At 38.3% G+C, this 20,508-nt stretch overlaps 1 protein-coding gene across 2 annotated transcripts in view; it reads left to right on the forward strand.

The window, feature by feature from the left end:
* The window catches only part of LOC131693073 (sideroflexin-2), a 142,228-nt gene extending 122,351 nt beyond the window's left edge, over positions 1-19,877 (forward strand). For both annotated transcript variants that reach the window (XM_058980583.1, XM_058980582.1), the window contains exons 3-4: positions 19,269-19,439; positions 19,496-19,877. In XM_058980583.1, the coding sequence (XP_058836566.1) occupies positions 19,269-19,439; positions 19,496-19,862 (538 nt within the window). In that variant the 3' untranslated portion in view covers positions 19,863-19,877. The remainder of the gene's footprint in view (positions 1-19,268; positions 19,440-19,495) is intronic.
* Positions 19,878-20,508: the final 631 nt, after the last annotated feature.

Consider the following 20,508-nt stretch of genomic DNA (forward strand, 5'->3'; position numbering starts at 1 on the left):
ACCTCAAAAGTAGTTTAAAATGTCTGAAGATATCATCTAAGGGTAATTTTGGTGCGCTAAACTCGATTTTGATTAAATTAGGACGCTAAAATGAAAATTAGACAGCCTAGGGTGGTTTTAAAGATTTTTTTTTTTAATTTCGCAAAAGTGAATTTAATTAACCTTTCAAAACAGATGCTTTGTAAGTGAACAGAAACATTTTGATTTCCTAGGGTAGTCCTTAAAAACAAGTTAGCTAGGGTGGTTCCAATTTATCGAAATCTGGCGAATAAAAATAGATGTAATTTTATGCATTTTTTGTAGATCTTCAGTCCAACCTGAATACCATCGTTGAAAAAATCATCCCTTCATAGCTCTTTAAGAGATAATCCTCATGTACTAATTTATGAACGTATGCGTTTAGAATAGTTATAAAATACAGCATATCTTAAGGTGTTTGGTAGAATGCCTTAAATTTTTGTTTTATTGGATTATTTATTTATAGTTGTATCACCAAAGCTATTAAAAGATGACAGGTTTATTTGATTTAGATGAAGATCTCAAATCATGCCCTACTATGCTCTATTCACAGTTGCTCATACGATGCATACTGCAGTTAAGCGGCTCAATACTTTTCCATTGATTTTCAATTCCAATGATGATATGAATATCTCTCCTTGTGGGTACTGACTTGGTTGTTCGCGCGAAAGCATCCTGAGCATACTTTGCACTGTATGTGTATGCTTTGAAATAGAGGCGTGAGCGTTTTTGCATGAAACTCTCATCAATTTGGAAGTGAATTATTGAGGGAGATTTTGAATTTGATTGTTGATTGTGATAGATTCAATAGGGAGTTTGCGCTTGAAAATAAATGTAGCATTACTGGCCAATAACTAAAAAACGGGAAAAAAGAACACTTTCCACACTCAAGTGTTTACCTTACATCGGTCATCAGTGAAGTCAACGACCAATACCTACTAAAGAAATAGAATTCATAGAAAGATATAATAATAGTTGCAGTTAGTTTGCCTCGTTGAATTAGGGCAGCTGACCCAATAGTTGCGATAGCAGGTATAGTTGTGATAAGGATGAAAATTGGTTGTTTTTGATCATTTAAATAACATTAAGGGAAAAATAGCAGTTTATAAATTTCATATTTCTAATATTACTTAGAATACTACAAGAATTTGTGCTGTAATAGTATCAAATACCTGCATAAAATGCTTCTTCTTTGCGGACTACATAACGACGGTAGCGCGCTACCCATTTCGCTAGCAGGAGTAGTTTTTTTTTCTATGCGTATAACTAAGTGAAAACTAAACCGATCGTGTATATTTTTACATATACTTTCTACTAAGAAGTTAAACCGTTCTTTCCAATATAAAACGTTATTGTTTTGACTATTCTTTCGCATAAAAACGCGTATTATAACTATTGGGCCAGGGTAACCTAACATGTCGGTATAGTTGTAATAGTAGAGCCAGTTGTTTTTCTAAGTCCATAACTAAGTGAAAACATAACCCACCATGCTTATTTTTACATATGCATTCTAATACTAAGTTAAACTGTACTTTTCAATATCAAAAGGTATAGTTTATGCTATTTTTTCGCATAAAACGTGTATTGCAACTATTGGGCCCATAGGTCTGGCATGTCGGTATAGTTGTAATAGTAATAGCTTTATTTTTCTAACTGCAAAGCCAAGTAAAAACAAAACGCAACATGAATATTTATACATATGCATAAAAATAAGTTAAACTGCAGTTTCCAGTATCAAAAAATAGCTTTGGCTATTTGTTCTCATATAAACGTATAGCACGACTATTGGGTCAAATCAGTTTGTCATGTTGGTATAGTTGCGTTACCTGTTGCATTAGTTGTACTACCATTTCCGTTCATCCCAAACTGGTACGGATAGATGTTTTCTTTTTTGTTTCCACTGCTGCTCACATACTCTTATTCTAGTACACTTTTTAATCGCCTGCTCTCTCAGTTCAGCTACCACTGATATGAGAGTTGTGTTTCTTTCTATTCTCCACATACATAGTTTGGGAATATGTAACATCTTTTTTCCATTCAATAGATTGGGGTCGTTTTAACGAGGTTGACAACTTCAAAGTGACAATAATTTACGAAAATTAAGTTCAATGGAAAAATAGAAATAAGTACACAAGTAGCCAGTTGTTAAATTGATTATTCGTAATTGTCCTCGTTTATTTTTTTACTCTTTATGTTTTTAACCAACAACACAAAAACACCTTTAACCTTTAAAAACCAAAAATCAAATTTGTTACAATTGTTTTAGATATCTGTTATTCATCGTTACGGGACCATATGATACTTTGACATCCAAACGGCAACTCACAGCCCCACGAAAACCTGTTCAGGAATGTCCGTTTCGTGGTCAAATCATCAATTTTGATACCCATATTGCCAGTATCCCATTGAAATTTACAAATGGTATTCTAATACCGGATCATTCCTCCGAAACATCCGAAATCCAGACAACCAGATGAATTCATCCGGTTCATTTTCACAGAGTCTAAAAGTAGATGGGTTCCTGAATCCAAAACAGCTAAAAGAGTCAACATGGATTAGAAAATGCCGCAGTTATGAGCATTTCAGTTTTTGGGTACCCGGGTGTCCTTGTCGGCCTGTTAAGGGGTAAAAAATCTAGAAGCTCTTGCTCAGGCCCCCGTTTTCCACATCATCAATTTTATTCCCCAAAACGCTAAGCTTGGGGATGTTCTAAGATGTCACTAAACACCAATCCCCAGCTTGGAGAAGAACACTTGAATTTTATGGATTGAAATATGAAAAGATACACGGGTATCCTGTCGAACACATTACTGTAAAACCAAAAAACTGAAAATACATTAATAATTGTTTATGCTATTTATACTATTATACTATTAGAATTCGATAATGTTTAATGTTCGAATCATTATATTCGTTAAAATGGTACGAAATAACCCATGTGGATGAGCGAAAACAAATATTACAACTATAGGAACATAGACTTCCAACTATAGGAACACTATCACAACTATTGGGTCTTACACAGCGTTTCCTTTTTTAAACATTTTGCAAAAAGTAGAGGTTTAACTTACATGTATGGATTTTTTTTAGTTGTAGAATTGAAAAATCTTTCAAATAAATACAAATACATAGCATATATAAGTAAATTTCAGTTAGTTTACTTTTAAAATAGCTTAGGCGTTGGCATAGTTCATCCACTATTGGGTCATCTCCCCTAATTAGTATTTTTTGAAGTAGAATACTTCTAACGTTTCAATATAGGGGTCCCGTTTCAAAATTTTCTGCCAGAATTTTACCCGATTTTTTAAACGTGAATTGTACTGAATGAAAAAATAAGATTATTCCGCTATCTGATTGGAAGTATGTACAACAATTTTGTATCCAATTCGGTAGTATGTACAATTACTAAAAAGAGCGGAAATAATGGAGTTTATGAAAGTAGTAATTATCTGATCCATGATTGGTTGGTACAATTCGCTCAAAAAGCAATCGTTGCTGGGACTGCCTCTTTTTCATCGAAGGATACTGCGACGCGTATAAAAAGAGAACACGAGAAAAATTCGTTAGTTTGTGTTCTGACGTTGTAAGCGTAGCAGATGCTGCGTTTCATGCCAGCTCACACTTTTCGATGGTAGGTAATAGATACCATGACTGCCGCCAGGTGCCGATGATTCTAATCATGAAATGACGTGGCAATTTTTGTATTTCAATATCACACTATTGAAAAACAAGCAAAAATGAACAGATCTTGAAAACGTGAAAACTCCCATACATCATTCAATCTATCGGCAGAGCCGATAATAGGGAGCAGGTTAGTGATTCAAACGAACACGAAAAGTTATAAATAAATGTACCGCGTGCCTGTTTGAATCAGTTGTCGCTCTTTTGACAGGCAAGTAACATCGTGCCTATAGTGTCTCGTACGACAGATTTGAGCATCCAGCACACTACGCTTCTATGAATGACGTCATCATCGACTTTTAAAGAATATCATTCCTCGAGCGACTTCATTCTCCCGTTAAACGTCGGGCCGTAAAGAACAGCAGTAGCAGTCATGCATGTTGACAATGCGCTGCGATGAGTGCTGCATTTGATCACTGCTACCGCTGGGGGTGAACCGATGTAAATAGCGCGCGGCTGGAAGAGTTGGTAAACCTCAGTTGAAGCTGGCTAATTGTTCCATTCTGCATGTTATTATTGTTAAATTAAAAGCCCTTGTAAGGGCTATAACAATAACAAACAATAAAGAACGAATTGGAATATTTCCAATCATTGACAGCGATAATCCAATTGCGCAGTTTATATTCGTTATTTGTTGCTTGCGCGTATATTGACAATCTGAAATTTGCAACAATCTGTTATTTGTTTAAATTTATCCTTCCGAAACAATACAAAAATGTGCAGCTACTTAAAGTACATTTTCAGGTTGAAATTAGCGAAAACCTGTTATTTGCCCCGTGGTGGTGGAGGAACGCTACGTGGGAAGCTGAGCTGCAAGCAACCGGGCGGGTCATAGGTGGTGGATAATGCTTAATCGCGATAGCAACTAGTTGTGATTCGCGACCCGAACCAGCAGCGGGGGCTGACTGCGGGTGTGGTAGGACGAGGTAGTGGGCGCTATACGTTCTAGGCCTAAATACCACATGCCCTAAAGCAACCCTGACAAGGCGAGCCAGCGCCGCCTTTAAATATGCGCTTAGCCCAAATCCCTCTCCTCCCGTTATCCTTCCTTCCTTCCTTCCTTCTGCGGCTGTTCGCCCATCTAAATATGGAAGCTGTACTTCAATGTCAGCTTCTTTCACCGAACAGCCTAGATAAGCCGTGTAGTGTCGGTAGTGGTTGTTTCAACCGGCTAAGAATTACACTACGGACTACCTGTTTCAGTGGTAAAAATCTACCAAACAGGGAACCCCAATTCCATAGTATCATGCGACCCGTGCTATGGGTAAAATTGTTGAGGGGGTTTAAAACATTCTCAATGGCGAACGGAGCCTGGGAAGAGTCGGGCAAACTCCCCAGTATGCCGCATTACGCAGCGGAACGTTCACTCTACACACCGATTTTTTTTCACCGATGATCCACTTAATTTTGCCGAATTTTTGTTGGCTGGGGGTTTGCTGAGACTCTCGGCTGATGGTAGTTCGGTGAAGTTTTGTTGAGTTTCGATTATCAAATTTCGATGTGTACAGATGAACCTGCCCATAGGCCGTGTGGTATCCGGCCTAGAATTGAGCCACTGGAGTCCTGCTGCCATGTCGTAGGAGGCGACTGAAAGTAGGAGACCCTAAGTCAAGGTGTAGGTTCGTGCCGAGGACTTAATGACTGGAGGGTCTAAAATATGCCAGTCGCGCACGGAGCATTTTGGGTTTTGCCCTTACTGTGTTATGCGAATCTCTGACACAGTGGACCATTATTTTCTTCGCAAATCGTGGGAATCAAATGATCATGTCCCATTTAAACCTGATATGGCTCGCTAAATGCGTTAACATCCCAACTCGCTTGGTGTCCTCTAGTTGTTGTGCAATTTGTGTTGGAGATGAAATGTACAGTTCTCTAATAAACAATGGTTAGAATAGCACAAGTCAATCTCCAACATAAACGTACAGCAACTATGAATTTATCTCGACTCATGCAGGAAGGTAAAGCTTCCATAGCATTGGTTCAAGAACCGTATTTCCATAAAGGAAACTTCTATTTTGGAAAGTTACTGAACGCTGCCTTCATTGCTTACAACAAGACAGGCATAACTAACCCACGTGAAATGCCTCGTGCTTGCATTCTTGCAAATAAGGCTATTGACGCGTGTCTCATATCGGAGCTCACAACTCGCGATATCTGTGTTGTCACAGTTACATTGACTGTCGGAAACGTAGACAAAAAATATATATATTGTTCAGCATACCTACCGCATAACGAATCATCTCCTTCTGATGATTTCAAAAGCGTTGTATCATATTGTAACAGAAATGGGCTTCCGCTCATTATCGGCAGTGATGCGAATGCTCATCACATCATTTGGGGCAGCTCAGACATCAATCTGAGAGGCTCTGAACTGATGGAGTACATAAGTAGTACAAATCTCCATATTCTGAATGTGGGAAACCGACCAACTTTTGCGAGGCCTGGGAGGGAGGAGGTGTTAGACATAACACTTTGCTCTGATAGAATTTTGCATGAACTAGGAAATTGGCAGGTTCCAAATGAAACTGAACCGTCTCTATCCGATCATAAATATATATTTTTCGATCATTTTGATGTCACCTTCAATGTGGTGACATATCGTAATCCTAAATCTACAAACTGGGACCTCTTTTTGGAAAACTTGGCGACTAAATTTCATGGATATTTTCCAACAATTAGTCAATTAGACGACTTAGATGACGTCGTGGATACGACAAACTCATTCATATTAGCATCCTACGAAGAAGCTTGTCCACTTCGTTCTGTTAAATCGACTAGGGGAACCCCTTGGTGGAGGGCTGAGCTTGAAAGAATGAAGAAAGTTATGAGAAGAGCTTGGAACCGGTGTCAGCGTGATGACTCCAGGGCTTTCAGGTCAGCTCGTAGTGCATATAAGAAATGTCTAAGATCTGCAGAACGGGCTGGCTGGCAAAGCCTATGCACTAATGTCTCTAGTCTGAACGAGGCTAGCAGATTAAATAAAATTCTCTCCAAATCGAATGATTTTCAGATGAACTCCTTGAAAACCAGAGATGGTGTTTATGTGACGGACGAAAAAGATGTTCTTAATTGTCTCTTCGACACACACTTTCCTGGTTGTATCGATCCGGAGTTGAACAATGTTCACAGATCTCATTCTGGTGATTCGGACTCGTGGGCGTTAGCACGCACATTGGTTTCCACTGAATCGGTCAAGTGGGCAGTTGACAGCTTTGCTCCATACAAATCACCCGTAAAAGATGGAATACTTCCAGTGCTACTGCATAAGGGATTTGATATTCTTAAACATGTATTGAAAAAGATTTTGCTTTCCAGTCTTGCTACCGGGTATATCCCGAAAGCATGGCGAGAAATAACTGTTAGATTTATTCCCAAAGGGGGCGCTCAAGCTATGAAGAAGCCAATAGTTTTAGGCCTATCAGCTTAAGTTCTTTTCTTCTGAAAGCTTTGGAACGGATAATCGATCATCACATCAGGAACGTTAGTTTAGTTGAATATCCACTGCACAAAATGCAACATGCATATCAGTGTGGGAAATCCACGATAACTCTGCTTCACGATGTTGTTTACAACATTGAGAAAGCCTTCTCGCTCAAGCAATCCAGCTTGGGTGTATTCCTAGATATTGAGGGTGCTTTTGACAATGTGTCCTTCCAGTCTATTCTGGAAGCGACGCGCGGTCATGGGATACCTGCATGTATCTCAGGTTGGATAAACGCAATGCTTAGTAACCGCATACTTTGCTCGTCACTGCGACAGGCTGAGATACGGAAGTTGAGTATTTGCGGTTGTCCTCAGGGCGGCGTTCTGTCACCTTTGTTATGGAACTTAGTAGCTGACGGCTTGTTGAACAAACTCAATGAGCTTGGATTTCCAACCTACGGGTTTGCTGACAATTACCAAATACTAATTACTGTATTTTGCATCGGAACAATCTGTGACTTAATGCAACAGGCATTAAGAGCTGTCGAACAGTGGTGTCGACAAGTTAAACTATCAGTTAACCCAAGCAAAACTTCAATGGTTCTTTTCACGAAGAAGCGAATTACAACCGGGGTTCGTCCCTTGCAGTTCTTTGATTCTGAGCTACTGTGTGCAGATCAAGTCAAATACGTTGGAGTCATATTGGATTCCAAACTGAATTGGTCTGCTCACATTGAGTTCAGAGTCAAGAAAGCGTGCATGGCCTTCGGGCAGTGCAGACGAACTTTTGGAAAGACCTGGGGTCTCAAACCTAAATACATCTATTGGATTTACACGACAATTGTACGTCCAATACTGTCATACGGATGCCTTGTGTGGTCGCTGAGGGGAGAGGTGGTGACAGTCCAGTCAAAGCTAAACCATCTGCAAAGAATGGCGCTCATGGCGTTGACTGGTGCTTTCACCACGACTCCGACTGCTGCTCTTGAGGCACTTCTAAATATCAAACCATTACACATACACTTAAAACAAGAAGCACTATCATGTGCATACAGACTGCAGGTTACTGGGCTTTGGAACAGTAATCATGTTGATCTTGCTACCAGTCATACACGATTGTGGTCACAAATGGTTACATGGGGTGAAGATATTCTTGCTCCCAGCGATATTACACTCACTTGTAGTTTTCCTTGCAGGACATTCCATGTGAAGATTCCCTCTCGAGAGGAGTGGTTGTCTGGCTTTATGGAAAGACAACAACAAACGCAAGTGGTTTGTTACACTGACGGTTCTCTGATGGAGGGACGTGCCGGTGCTGGTGTCTACTGTCGTGAAATGAGATTGGAACAATCTCACTCACTAGGTAGATACTGTACTGTATTCCAAGCAGAAATCTTTGCGATCATGTGCTGGGTGCAATCGGCCCTTCAACTGAGTTTGTCCGGCAGAGTTATAAACTTCTGCTCCGATAGTCAGGCTGCAATCAAGGCCCTTAGCTCAGACAAATCCCGGTCCAAGCTAGTGATCGCGTGCCGAACCTAAATCGAAGAACTAAGCATTGTAAACACTATCTACCTTGTCTGGGTGCCCGGACATTGCGGTATTACTGGAAATGAATGGGCTGACGAATTGGCCAGGGCAGGTTCAGCGATTGACTTCGTTGGTCCTGAGCCCGCGCTGCCAATTTCGACAAGTTGGATAAGGGAAAAAATACGGTCCTGGGCTTCGTCCGAGCACCGAAATTATTGGAGAAATCTACAAACGTGTCGCCAAACAAAGGCGTTTCTAGAACAACCATGCCCAGTGGTTTCGAAAAATCTCTTACATTTTTCGAAGCTCCACTGCGGCATGCTGACCAGGGCTTTAACCGGCCACTGCAAACTCAATTATCACATGGCAACTATTCAGCGCGCTGAGTCTTTTTCATGTGATCTTTGTGAATCCGACTACGGAACCTCATATCATCTGATATGCAACTGTCCAGCGGTAGCGCAATTGCGATTTCGAGTCTTCAGCCGTCCTTATATAGACGAAACCATGTTTGGTCGACTGAAACTCAGAGACATACTAAAGTTTCTTATCCAATGTGGTAAAGAGCTTTAGGCTTATTCGCAGGCAAGTTGAACTCAAGTAGTTTAACTTACCTGTTGTTTATTTTTGTTTTGTGCTGTTATTTTTCCCACCCTTCCAATTCTACTTCCCCACACCTCCTTGTCCTTTCCTTCCGCTCAGGAAATGATGAAAACACACGGCAAGGCACAAATCCCCGACTATGTCCGGGGAACGTGCCATTTGAGCCAATATATTCTCATTCCTGATTCCTGAAGGGCTATAACAATAACAAACAATAAAAAACGAATTGGAATATTTCCAATCATTGACAGCGATAATCCAATTGCGCAGTTTATATTCGTTATTTGTTGCTTGCGCGTATATTGACAATCTGAAATTTGCAACAATCTGTTATTTGTTTAAATTTATCCTTCCGAAACAATACAAAAATGTGCAGCTACTTAAAGTAAATTTTCAGGTTGAAATTAGCGAAAACCTGTTATTTATTAAAAATAGTTTTTCGGAAACATAATCCAAAATTCTGCAATGTTTCAAAAAATTGGAGGATGTGGCAAAACTGCCAGCTAGCGAAAGCCGTACCAAAAAGAATCCGCAAATATTTTTTCGCTATTCTGCATGAAGGCCTCCTTCATTCCCTCATCAGTGCGAAAGTGATAAAAGCCGATGTCACGATTCAAGCTATCAGTATTTCATATTAGATGCTGAAGAGAAAGGTTGTTTCTTTTCATTTCGGAATATTTATCTGATATAAGTAACGTGCGGCTGGAAGAGACGGCAAACCTTTTTTGCAGCTAATTGTTCCATTCTGCATGTTATTTTTGATAAACCAAAAGCTCTTAGTTAGTTTAGTATTTTTCGTTCCATAGCACGCGTGTTTGTGTATCCCACAAATAGTCCTTTTCAGGATTCCACCAATGGTCCCTTTCAGGACCCCACATACAAAATTTGAATAATTCCCTTAAAATCGTTCTTTTTAGGACCCCAAATATAGAACATTTGAGAGTTAATGTTAATTAAACCACCGAATATATAAAGATACATATATTAAACTTTCTTCGTTTACGAATAATTTGATTTATGACCAGTTATTTTTCTATCGTGCTTGCAAACATTTGATTTGATAGCAGGTATTTAAAGATAGATGTAAGGTTTTGTTTGTGAGCATCATTAATTTATGTTCCCATTTTATGGATTTGAATAAAACTTTTTTAAAACTTATTTATCACACTATAGGATATCGATTTTAGTTTATAAAATTCAACAATTATCTAGTGAAGAATAGCATGCCTGTGTGTAGTTCTGAAACAGTCGATGGCATTAACGGCTTTTAATTTGGCCACGGATAATATTGCTTGCTCATAAAACTGGCTGCATTTTAATGTCATCGTGGTTGTGTCTTGTACACAACACTTATTTTTTCAGTGCTGACTAAATGGATTGGCGATGGGGTGGTTTGGTGCGAGAACCGCGCTCTCTTGTTCTTTAAATTATATGTGGCGTCAGGTGCTTGTACAGATAAATTCATCACGGCGCGCGTTCCAGTGGGCACCGTGGTGAATTTATCTGTGTATTTGTTTCCTCCGACAAGCCATAATGCGTACTGGTTGTTTCGTTATGTTAAGGAGATGGTGTTGGCTTATTGGATACTGATAATATGATTTTCTGTTCATGATTTGATACGAGTCGGAAAGTTTATTTACGAGATTATAGAGCATTTTTGCACTACCAGGGGAAATTTAAAATACTTGGTCCTCGGAGCAAAGTGAGAAAAAGTTTTACTTTTATAAACACAGTTAAATAACGGTCCATAAACCAAATTAAGTATATCCACATTAAGCCCGGCTTATTTTGTGTGCGGCTAAATGACGCAATGTGCTTTTTATTTATTTTGTTTGCGAATATCGCAGCTACACAAATGAAAAGCTCCATTATTGTGAAAACTCCACTCTAAGATACCTGCTTGGTTAAGGTTCGAGCATATTATTATTTATGGAAACATGGGGTAAAACGCGCCTCCTAAGGAAATATGATCATAGTTTAGCAATAGAACATTAATTGGGAGAATTTAATAAATATCATTCAACCAACATTTCCCCCTGTAATCGCAATCATAACGTTTTGAAAAATGTTCAAAATTTTAATGATTCACAACAACGGGATAGAAAGCTCGTTGGACTAACACGTGATTTTGTTTTCTGTTGAGATTTCACAAAAGTGTAGCTTTAAATCGTCTTAGGTTATGCAATTATTAGGTTTCCAAACAATTGTTCTGTTTTAGATTAGGAAGATGGGTAGGTAGTGTCAACGACATTACCGAAATGAAGTAACATACATTTTAAGTTGTTAATACGAATGCTGCAATTTTTACTAATTTCTGAAAGGTTTTATTAAAATAAGTTAATTCGGTATTTCTAATGGAAATAGCGAAATAACGGTACAAGTATATACGATTCTCTACTGTTGCCAAATGAATTGTGTTACTCTCATTAAATGCTGTTTTCAGGGTTACCATATGAGGATAAATATGTTGGAAAAATTTTAGGTTTCGATGTACGTGTATCGATATTTCGGTATTTTCATTAGAAATAACGAAATGGCTGGTTTTAATATAATCTTTCAGAGTATAGACAAAATTGTAGCATTCACATTAACAGCCGAAAGTGTATTCTACTTCACTCCGGTTATGTCTTTGACATTACCCACCCATCTTTTTATATCGCAGATAACTGTGAAAATGTAGAAACACGAGTCATAGTTGCAAGACGGTTAAGGCGTACTTATATTTGTATCAAGGAAACCCTGAATTTACAAGCAGCGTTCACGAAAAGAAATCCACCGGTAAATAATAATGCAAAACTTCATGAAATAAAAAAAAATACCATGCGTCTCAATGAAAATAAGTAATTTTACAAATGTCCAAATATCCACCTTCGGCGCAAAACGGCGCAAGATGGCACAATGATTTTTGAAAACTAGATAAAATTCTACGTCAGTTGTACTAGATGAGATCCTTCAACACGCTTTTATCGATAAAGAAATAACACTCTGAATGTAAATAAGTCCGCGTTAAACAACATAGTTATATTGATTTTATTGGTAACTTTTGAAATACTCATTATTTCTCAAATCGAAATACAGCATTGAATTCCTGAGATGATTTTCTATCAGAAACGCCTATATGTGCTGTTAAATTAACATTGTAGTACCTATTAAAGCGAGATGAATTCGAATGAACAAAAACTTTTTGTCAGTCAAATTCTTGCAGATTTTCAATCGATTGACTCAAAAATTTGGCGAATACAGCTTTAGGTAATGTACATTTAGAAAAAAAAAAAAATGTGTGAAAATCGACAACAAATTTTGGAGGTTTTGACCGGCCCGGCCCCACTGTGCATTGTATCCAAGTTTGCATACAAGTTCCGTATAGCGATTGCTGGCCGATCGAAGCGCCGACCAGTGGCAAGTTGCTACTTGCTGTTTTCATTTCAAAGCGACAGTTTAATTTCTTACACAAGTTGAAAACTTTACTTGTGTGTCAGTTCCCAGTGGCGATAGCGAGTTGGTCTATTCCACAAAAAGGTGTGTTTTCAAAGCATCTAAAACTTTCTAGAACATCGAAAAACTTTAAAAAAACCAAATCGAAAAGTTACAATAAAAACACTTTTTAAGGGGGTATTCCGACATGTACTTCAATTTCACCCAAAAACTTTTTTCGCTTAACAGATAGCCATTTCGCTGCTTCAACAAAGTTTCATAAAATCATTTCGTCTACAAACTTTCCATACATGACTATCAATTTTGGCAACAACTTTCAAAGTTTTTTTTTATCTGCGTATATACCCCCTTAAATCAAAATTTTCTAACATTATCCCGAGCAAACGAAAACCCCATAATACCCCCATGCTCATGGGGTTTGTCATGGGTGTTTGAAATGGGTTCAACCCATGAAAACACCATCCCCATGGTCCGGTAAATCCCATATAAAATACCATATGTTGGTGTATTTATGGGTTATTGAGACCATTTTATGGTGTCTTGATGGTTGTGAATTTTGGTACGGACCATGTTCAAGGTCTTTTCAAGGGGCTATGTGGTGCTTGAACCCATGAATATTTGCTCGGGATATTAAACTGCTTAAAAATAAAGAATTTAAACATTTAAATGAAAATACGTTGTATATCACCATCGCATACAGTTCCCCATGCGTGAGTCGCCATTGCATCCAAGTTTGCATACAAGTTCCGTATAGCGATTGCTGGCCGATGGAAGCGCCGACCAGTGGCAAGTTGCTACTTGCTGTTATCATTTCAAAGCGACAGTTTAATTTCTTATACAAGTTGAAAACTTTACTTGTATGTCAGTTCTCAGTATTATTACTAACTATCGCCAAAAAGAAATGGCCACAATAAATCTTCTAAAGCTTCAATCATGCCGTATGTATTTGATAACATATCAAACAGTTTCAATTTGAGTGCTTTATTACAAGACTTAGCATACATTCACATTAGTAAATAAATCTAATCAATCGTGAATGTTACATAGGTTATAGCATCATTGGTGTTATCACTTCTTATTCGAAAAAGTTGTTGATCATGCACAATCCCATAAATCTCTAAATAACTACCTTAAAATAAGATGGTAGATTCCACATATGAAAATGTTTTGTGAGATTGAGAGCAATCCTTTTTATTTGACACCCAATATGCCTACACTGGTCAAGTTACGGTTGAGATATTGACCAATTAAAAAAATGTAGCAAAGTTTCATGGTTTGAAAGCATTTACTAAAAATGTTATATCTCAGCCCCTCGACCGAATTTTCACAACATTTGTACACAAAAATTTTTGCAATGAACAGTACTTTCCAAAACATGCCTTTGGTTTACTGAAAAAAAAATTGATATTCGTTTTGTGTGGATTTTCTTCAAAATTAACAAAAAAATATTTTTTTCTCCATGATTAAGAGGTTCTATAATTAATATAAGGACTTTTTGTAAAAAACTTTTAAGTGGGATTTATTCTCTAAGGTCCACAGAAAAATAAAAAAAAATATTTTAAAAATAATTGGGCTTTGAAAAAGTTGCGAAAACCACTTATATACGACAATTTTGCGCAAAAATGACAATTTTTGCGGAACCTCTAGATGATTTTTTGGAAACTTGATTTGTTTTACAAAAGTGCTTAAAATATGCTTATCTTGCATTATAGGGTTGAGCACCATGACTTTTCGAACTTCGATTTTTTTTTGGGACAGCCCAGGCCCGTGCGCCAGGAGGGGGGGGGGGGTTGGGGTACAAACCCCCCCCCCATGACCGTTTTGAATTACTTTTATTTATTATTTTCCTGTCCAGGAAAAAAATATACTGCAAACCCTTTGGACACATAAAATGTCATTTGAGTTCGGTCACTCTAGTAGCAAGTCAAGGACGAAACTTTGCGAGGGTGGCTGGAAAGGGATGTATGTCAAGTTGGACGGCTTCTCTGAAGGATCGGTTAACGTTTCGATAAGCTTCGATATTAGCAAAAGTAGTGAGTAGACAGCAGATGTCGGTCACTGGGCTAGCAACGGCAGTTAAGGAGGAAAAAAACACGAGGTTGGAGAAAATCGGGATATCGTTGTCTAGAGAAATTTTACCGCCGATGATTATTCCGTTAGAGTGACAGCGAAATGGATCGCGAAAATGGGCATCGGTATAGCGTGAAATACTGCCGCCAATAAGTTCTCAGCACCAGCAGGAACGACTAGCACCAAGAAGGATAAGAAACCCGGCGAAGGTTGTTGTAAACAGATGTAAATCCTTATGGTCGACGCCCCCGGATCGGTTCATATACCAACAGGGTACGATATTTGCAGCAGACCTGAGCAGGTGAGATATATCGCGAAGGTTTGGCAGCAAGTAAAGAAATGTAGCTGTGGATAAAAACATGACGATTAACACAAAACAAAATAAGCAAGAACACAATCCTTACTAAATCAGTACTTAACGTTTGCCCCGGATGGATGAGGATTACAGAATACAAGAGGTTTAAGTTTAGTCTGTTGGCTTAACAACTACTACAAACCAATCCGAATCCACCACGAGTCAGCAGGCAAAATCTGATAAAAATTAAACTGAGGCATGACTTACTATGATTGAACTAGAAAAATTAACTTTTTATACTGACGCGGTAGAAAGTTGGTGTCTTCGACAAAGTTTTAGGAATGCTCATAATGAAGAATTTTGTTCAACAACTTGAGTTTGTAGGACTTAATGTTATCGATTTATAAAGCGTTTTCTAAGGAAAACCCCTTAAATTTAGCTTTTTAATAAAGATTTTTTCGCTGTGACTTTTCGTGCAAACGATGTTCCAGACAAATGTTTAGGTGTTAAAACTACATAATATTGTTGAAGACTGCATGTAAAAATTAAATTTTACATGCAGTCTTCAACAATATTATGTGCAGTGTTGAACACTGCATATAATTTTTTTCCTGGAATCGGCGGCGCGGCGCACGCCTCTTGTAAAAATACTCATTCGTTTTATAGTTAATGAAGAATTTTAAATTTTTGCGTTGCGTTGCGTTGCGTTGCGTTGCGTTGTGACGATGATTTTGGCGGATTGCACACTGACTTCATCATGTTTGACTGCTGATTATCTAATAAGAGTTGCTTAGGAAGTGGTAAGTAGGAATTCATACCAATCCGACCCATATTAAAACCTCAACAGCATGATAGCCATCATTGCCGGCCGCCCCCATCTCCATCGTTCACGGGGAAGGATAAAGGATAAGGTAGACGGGAAGTGTTGATGCTCCACCTACTTAACGGAAGGACGACGATTCATCAGACTCTTCCATAGGTGTCGCGGAGTTGGTGGTTTGGAAGGGTATCAGGTCTAGGATTCGCTCCAAGCAAATGATGCGACCTGTAAAGCATGTTTTATTAGGTAGTTGTTTAGTTAGTCTTCGAGTGCACGATCACTCGAAAAAGAGATGATCTTGTTTAGTTTTTGGTTATTTTTAAACTCTGGGCAGCCGGCTACCGAGAGTATACTATGTTCCCTAAACAAAAGCAATTTGAACTCCACACGGCCGACCGTGGGAGTATTGCCTAGAAAAGCTAATCTTATCTGCGTAATGGGCCGGATCACTATTTATTGCAACAGTATTTGGACAGAATTCGCTACTTCTTCTCTACGATATATTTATTGGCTTGAAAACTACCGAGTGATAACACATTATACAGGCAAAAATAGCGAGAGATGTTATAAATCAAGGAAAGTATTTCTTATTTTCCATATCGGATTGTTTGTGGAATACAAGTATACGAGCGATAATACCGAACACTGAAGGGAAATATAAAGGATTGTTAACCTGATGCACGGGCTTGTTAGCAATAACGGAGCTTTAAATTAGGTTCATAAAAACAGACGCGGCGAATTTTCAATACGTATTGACCCGTGTTCATAGATACTAGTCAGATTAGTCGTATTGGGGCTAATTTCCGATCAACTATTCATTTTTACGGCAATGTTTTCTCGACTAGATCTGTTCGCACCCTCTCATTCTGTTCGCACCCTCTCATTCTGCGGTCTAAGGACCAAATGTCATCAATAGACTTAGACTCGCGTGGAGGCATGAGATAGGAAACTTGTAAGAATTTTGCTATCCCACCGTTTGACTACCAGAATGGATGGGAGAACAGTAATACTAGCAAATACCGACTACCATAAGAGCGGTGCAAATTTGAACGAGTGACGTAGAGTACTGCACTGAAAAAAGGACCAGGAGTGCGATTTTACGAAGTTTTAGCTTCCGATGGCCCTACATTTTCTGACAAAGTGAAGTTCTTGAATGTTGAGATTTTTATTACTGTTTAGAAAAGCAAAAGTATCATAAAGCTAGTGTCAGGCCTTCATGAGACCTCAAGGAGTCACTTTTGGAGGTATTCGTAAATGTAGATTTGTCGGTAGACGGTTCCAAATATAATAGAAAAATACCTAATTTAACACAACTACAGATCACTTGCAACATAAAAAGCTTTTTGTGAAATTCGACAGCTCCATCTTAGGCCAATTCAATAAATTTCCTACATGAAAGTTTCCATTTTTTAAAAACGGTTTTTAAACCAAAGCTTTGGAAGTTAAACCTTGGCGTGGAAGTGCCGGTATATTAATATATTCTGTTACTTAGTGTAGAATTAGATTTCGTCATTTACGGCTAATATACAACCGCCAGAAGAAACTTAAAACGTTGGTACACAATCAAGAAAGGCGAATCAGAAAAGGAGCAGTATATGTCAGTGATTCACTAAATACAGACTGGAAAGAGGGTAATATGGAAAACCTTAAGGTCCGTCCAGATTAAGTCTTCGGTACGGAGCAAAACGTCGGCCTAGGAACTCCTAGCATGTTGTTAGTCGCCTCTTACGACATGGGAGCAGTTCCCAGAGGTTCTATTCTTGGTTGAAATAGTGCAAAAAGATTTCAGCCCGCCGGACACCACACGGCTTGTTAATGAAGAATTTTAAATTTTTTTACACTAAGTTCAACTGCGTATAAGAGAGAAGGGTGCAAACCGAAATGGACGAGTGGGCACTATTTTCAATGTCCGGACTACGCATAATAAAGGTAAGAAGGTTTTAAGCTCATTTTGTAATGTTTTTTTACATGGGTATTTTTACTTACAGTCTTCAACAATATTATGTGGTTTTAATGCCTCCACATTTGTCTGGAGCACGGTTTGCACGAAAAGTCACAGTGGAAACAGTTATATTAAAAAAAACTAAATTTGAGGGTGTTGCCATAGAAAACGCTTTAAAAATCGATAACATTAAATCTTACAAGTTCAACTAGTTCAACAAAATTCTTTATTACGAGCATTTCTAAAACTTTGTCGAAGACACCGACTTTCTACCTCGTCAGCATAAAAAGTTAATTTTTTGAATTGGATCGTAGTAAGCTATGTCTAATTTTAATTTTTATCGGGTTGTGGGGAATATTCTTACGAACAATTCGTCCAAAGATGCCCTGTGAACAGAGTTAAAAATATTCAAATTCATTGAATGAAAATTGATCATATTCAGCCGCGTTCATTTTCAATATTCAGTGACGCAGCCGAAAACGTCAAACGAACAAACCGCTTATTCATCCATGCAGATTTTCATTCGGCTCCGATTATTACACGAAGCGACCGTGCAGCAACGAATCAAACGCATCAAAGTAGGCCCTGGCACAATATAAGCGATGATGACTGTTGTTTCATAAGTTTTATCGACATTTCAAAACATTTTCCTAGATAATTAGTGTAATGAATATATTGTACGATAATCAACTGAATGAATAAGATGGATAGTTGAATGAATATTTTTTCTATTCACCGCGAGTCGCAACAGGTTCATTTTCAGCCGTCAACAAAGAGCTTCGATTATTTTTAACTCCGCCTGTGAATATATTCGATGGTTTAGCCTCTAGTGAATTAAGGTCACGTTTTTGGGGTTTCCGACCACTATGCAGAGCTCTAGTAACAATTGTGGTTTTATGATAGTTTTATAGCCACTGATAAAACTTAGATTGCACTTGTGGCGTGCTATAAAACTTCAATTGTTACTTGTGCGGTGTCTTTTGATGATTCCTTCTCGATAACAAACACCCAATTTGTTGAGAAGAGTCGTTTGGTTCACAAGACTAGGTCCAGGCCTCTGAAAAAATCTTCAAAGTTTGAGGATTTCTGTACGTTTCTTTTAAAATAAACTTCAAAGTTTGAGGGTTTCTGTACGTTTCTTTTAAAATAAACGTTAAAAAATCAAGACCCCCCCTCCTTGAGAATTTTCTGCGCACGGGCCTGGGACAGCCTACTATTCATTGACCAATAATGTTTAAAAAATCGATCTATATTCCCGGAGCAATATAACCGATCTGTGCGAAATTTTATAGCAGTCTAATTCAATTTTTGAAGTTGAAATTGGGAGTCGAAGGAACCCTTTTTTGATGCAGTCATATGTAAATTGCTACTTGTCATTAGCACGTAGCTCTAGAAAATGTTCTAATGTTATTAAAACTCTAATGTAGCTTCTAACATAAATATTTTTCTAGACAAGGACAACGACCAAATAATGTTTCAATTGATGAAATTTATCGTGCTAAGAAACTTTACGAAAGCGCATTTCATCCAGATAGTGGGGAACTACAAAACATATTCGGTCGTATGAGCTTTCAGATGCCTGGAGGAATGGCCATTACAGGCGCAATGCTACAGTGGTATAGGTAAGTCAATAAGTTAAATACGTACATACGAATCTTACCATAATATTATCTTATAGAACTAACACGGCGGTAATCTTTTGGCAATGGGTTAACCAATCTTTCAATGCACTAGTTAATTACACAAATAGGAACGCTAATTCGTCACTGACAACTACTCAACTAGGTGTATCGTATGTAACAGCTACGAGTTCTGCGCTTGTAGCAGCTGTGGGTTATAAAGGCTATTTAACAAGAACAGCTAGTCCATTTTTCCAGCGATATGTGCCGTTCGTGGCTGTAGCAGTAGCAAATTGCATTAATATTCCACTTATGAGACAGAACGAACTGATATTTGGAATTGATATCCAAGATGATGCTGGTAATTCAGTTGGTAAAAGTAGAGTCGCTGCCGTTAAGGGAATATCTCAGGTAATTTTGATTTGAAAACCTTACGTCCAGAATATGTTATAATCCGTAGTGCCAAGTTCCAAGTTACAAAAAAACTGATTGTATAATTGTGTTTTTTCATAGTTGGTATATCAGTCCGGTTTCTCATCTTGCTCAGTTCATAAGCTAGAAATCACTCTGCTGCTATAGCAGAGCAAGTAATCAAAAATAACCGTGCGCCGCTTTGCTATTTGCAAATTTCTTGTACCTAGTGTGACACATGATCAAACAATTAGTGGCAATCCAAAGCAAGTTTATACTCTGTTGCGGACAACCTGTGTTGCAACAACAACGATTACACCAAATGTCCAAATTTTATGTGTGGAGAGTTTCAAACTCCCGTGACGTTTCCCGCGGTCGGGTTTACACCTCGTGAAAACTCATTTTTGTGTAAACTCATTTACCGCCACGGGATTCAAAATATCGAGCTACATTTAAAATACACACGGACCCAAATCCCGTGACGTTTCCGGAATCGTAAACTAGCCTTTACATAAAATTAGTTGAGATTCGATCTATATCATATAAAAATTGGAAAAATGGGTCGTAACATCTTCGAAAGCCTTTAGCAATATCTATCTGCCGGTACTCGCATATCAGTCCCATAGGAAAAATCACCATGTTGAGAAAAACATGATTCAAT

The sequence above is a fragment of the Topomyia yanbarensis genome, chromosome 3 (genome assembly GCF_030247195.1).
Source record: "Topomyia yanbarensis strain Yona2022 chromosome 3, ASM3024719v1, whole genome shotgun sequence".
NCBI classification, from domain to species: domain Eukaryota; kingdom Metazoa; phylum Arthropoda; class Insecta; order Diptera; family Culicidae; genus Topomyia; species Topomyia yanbarensis.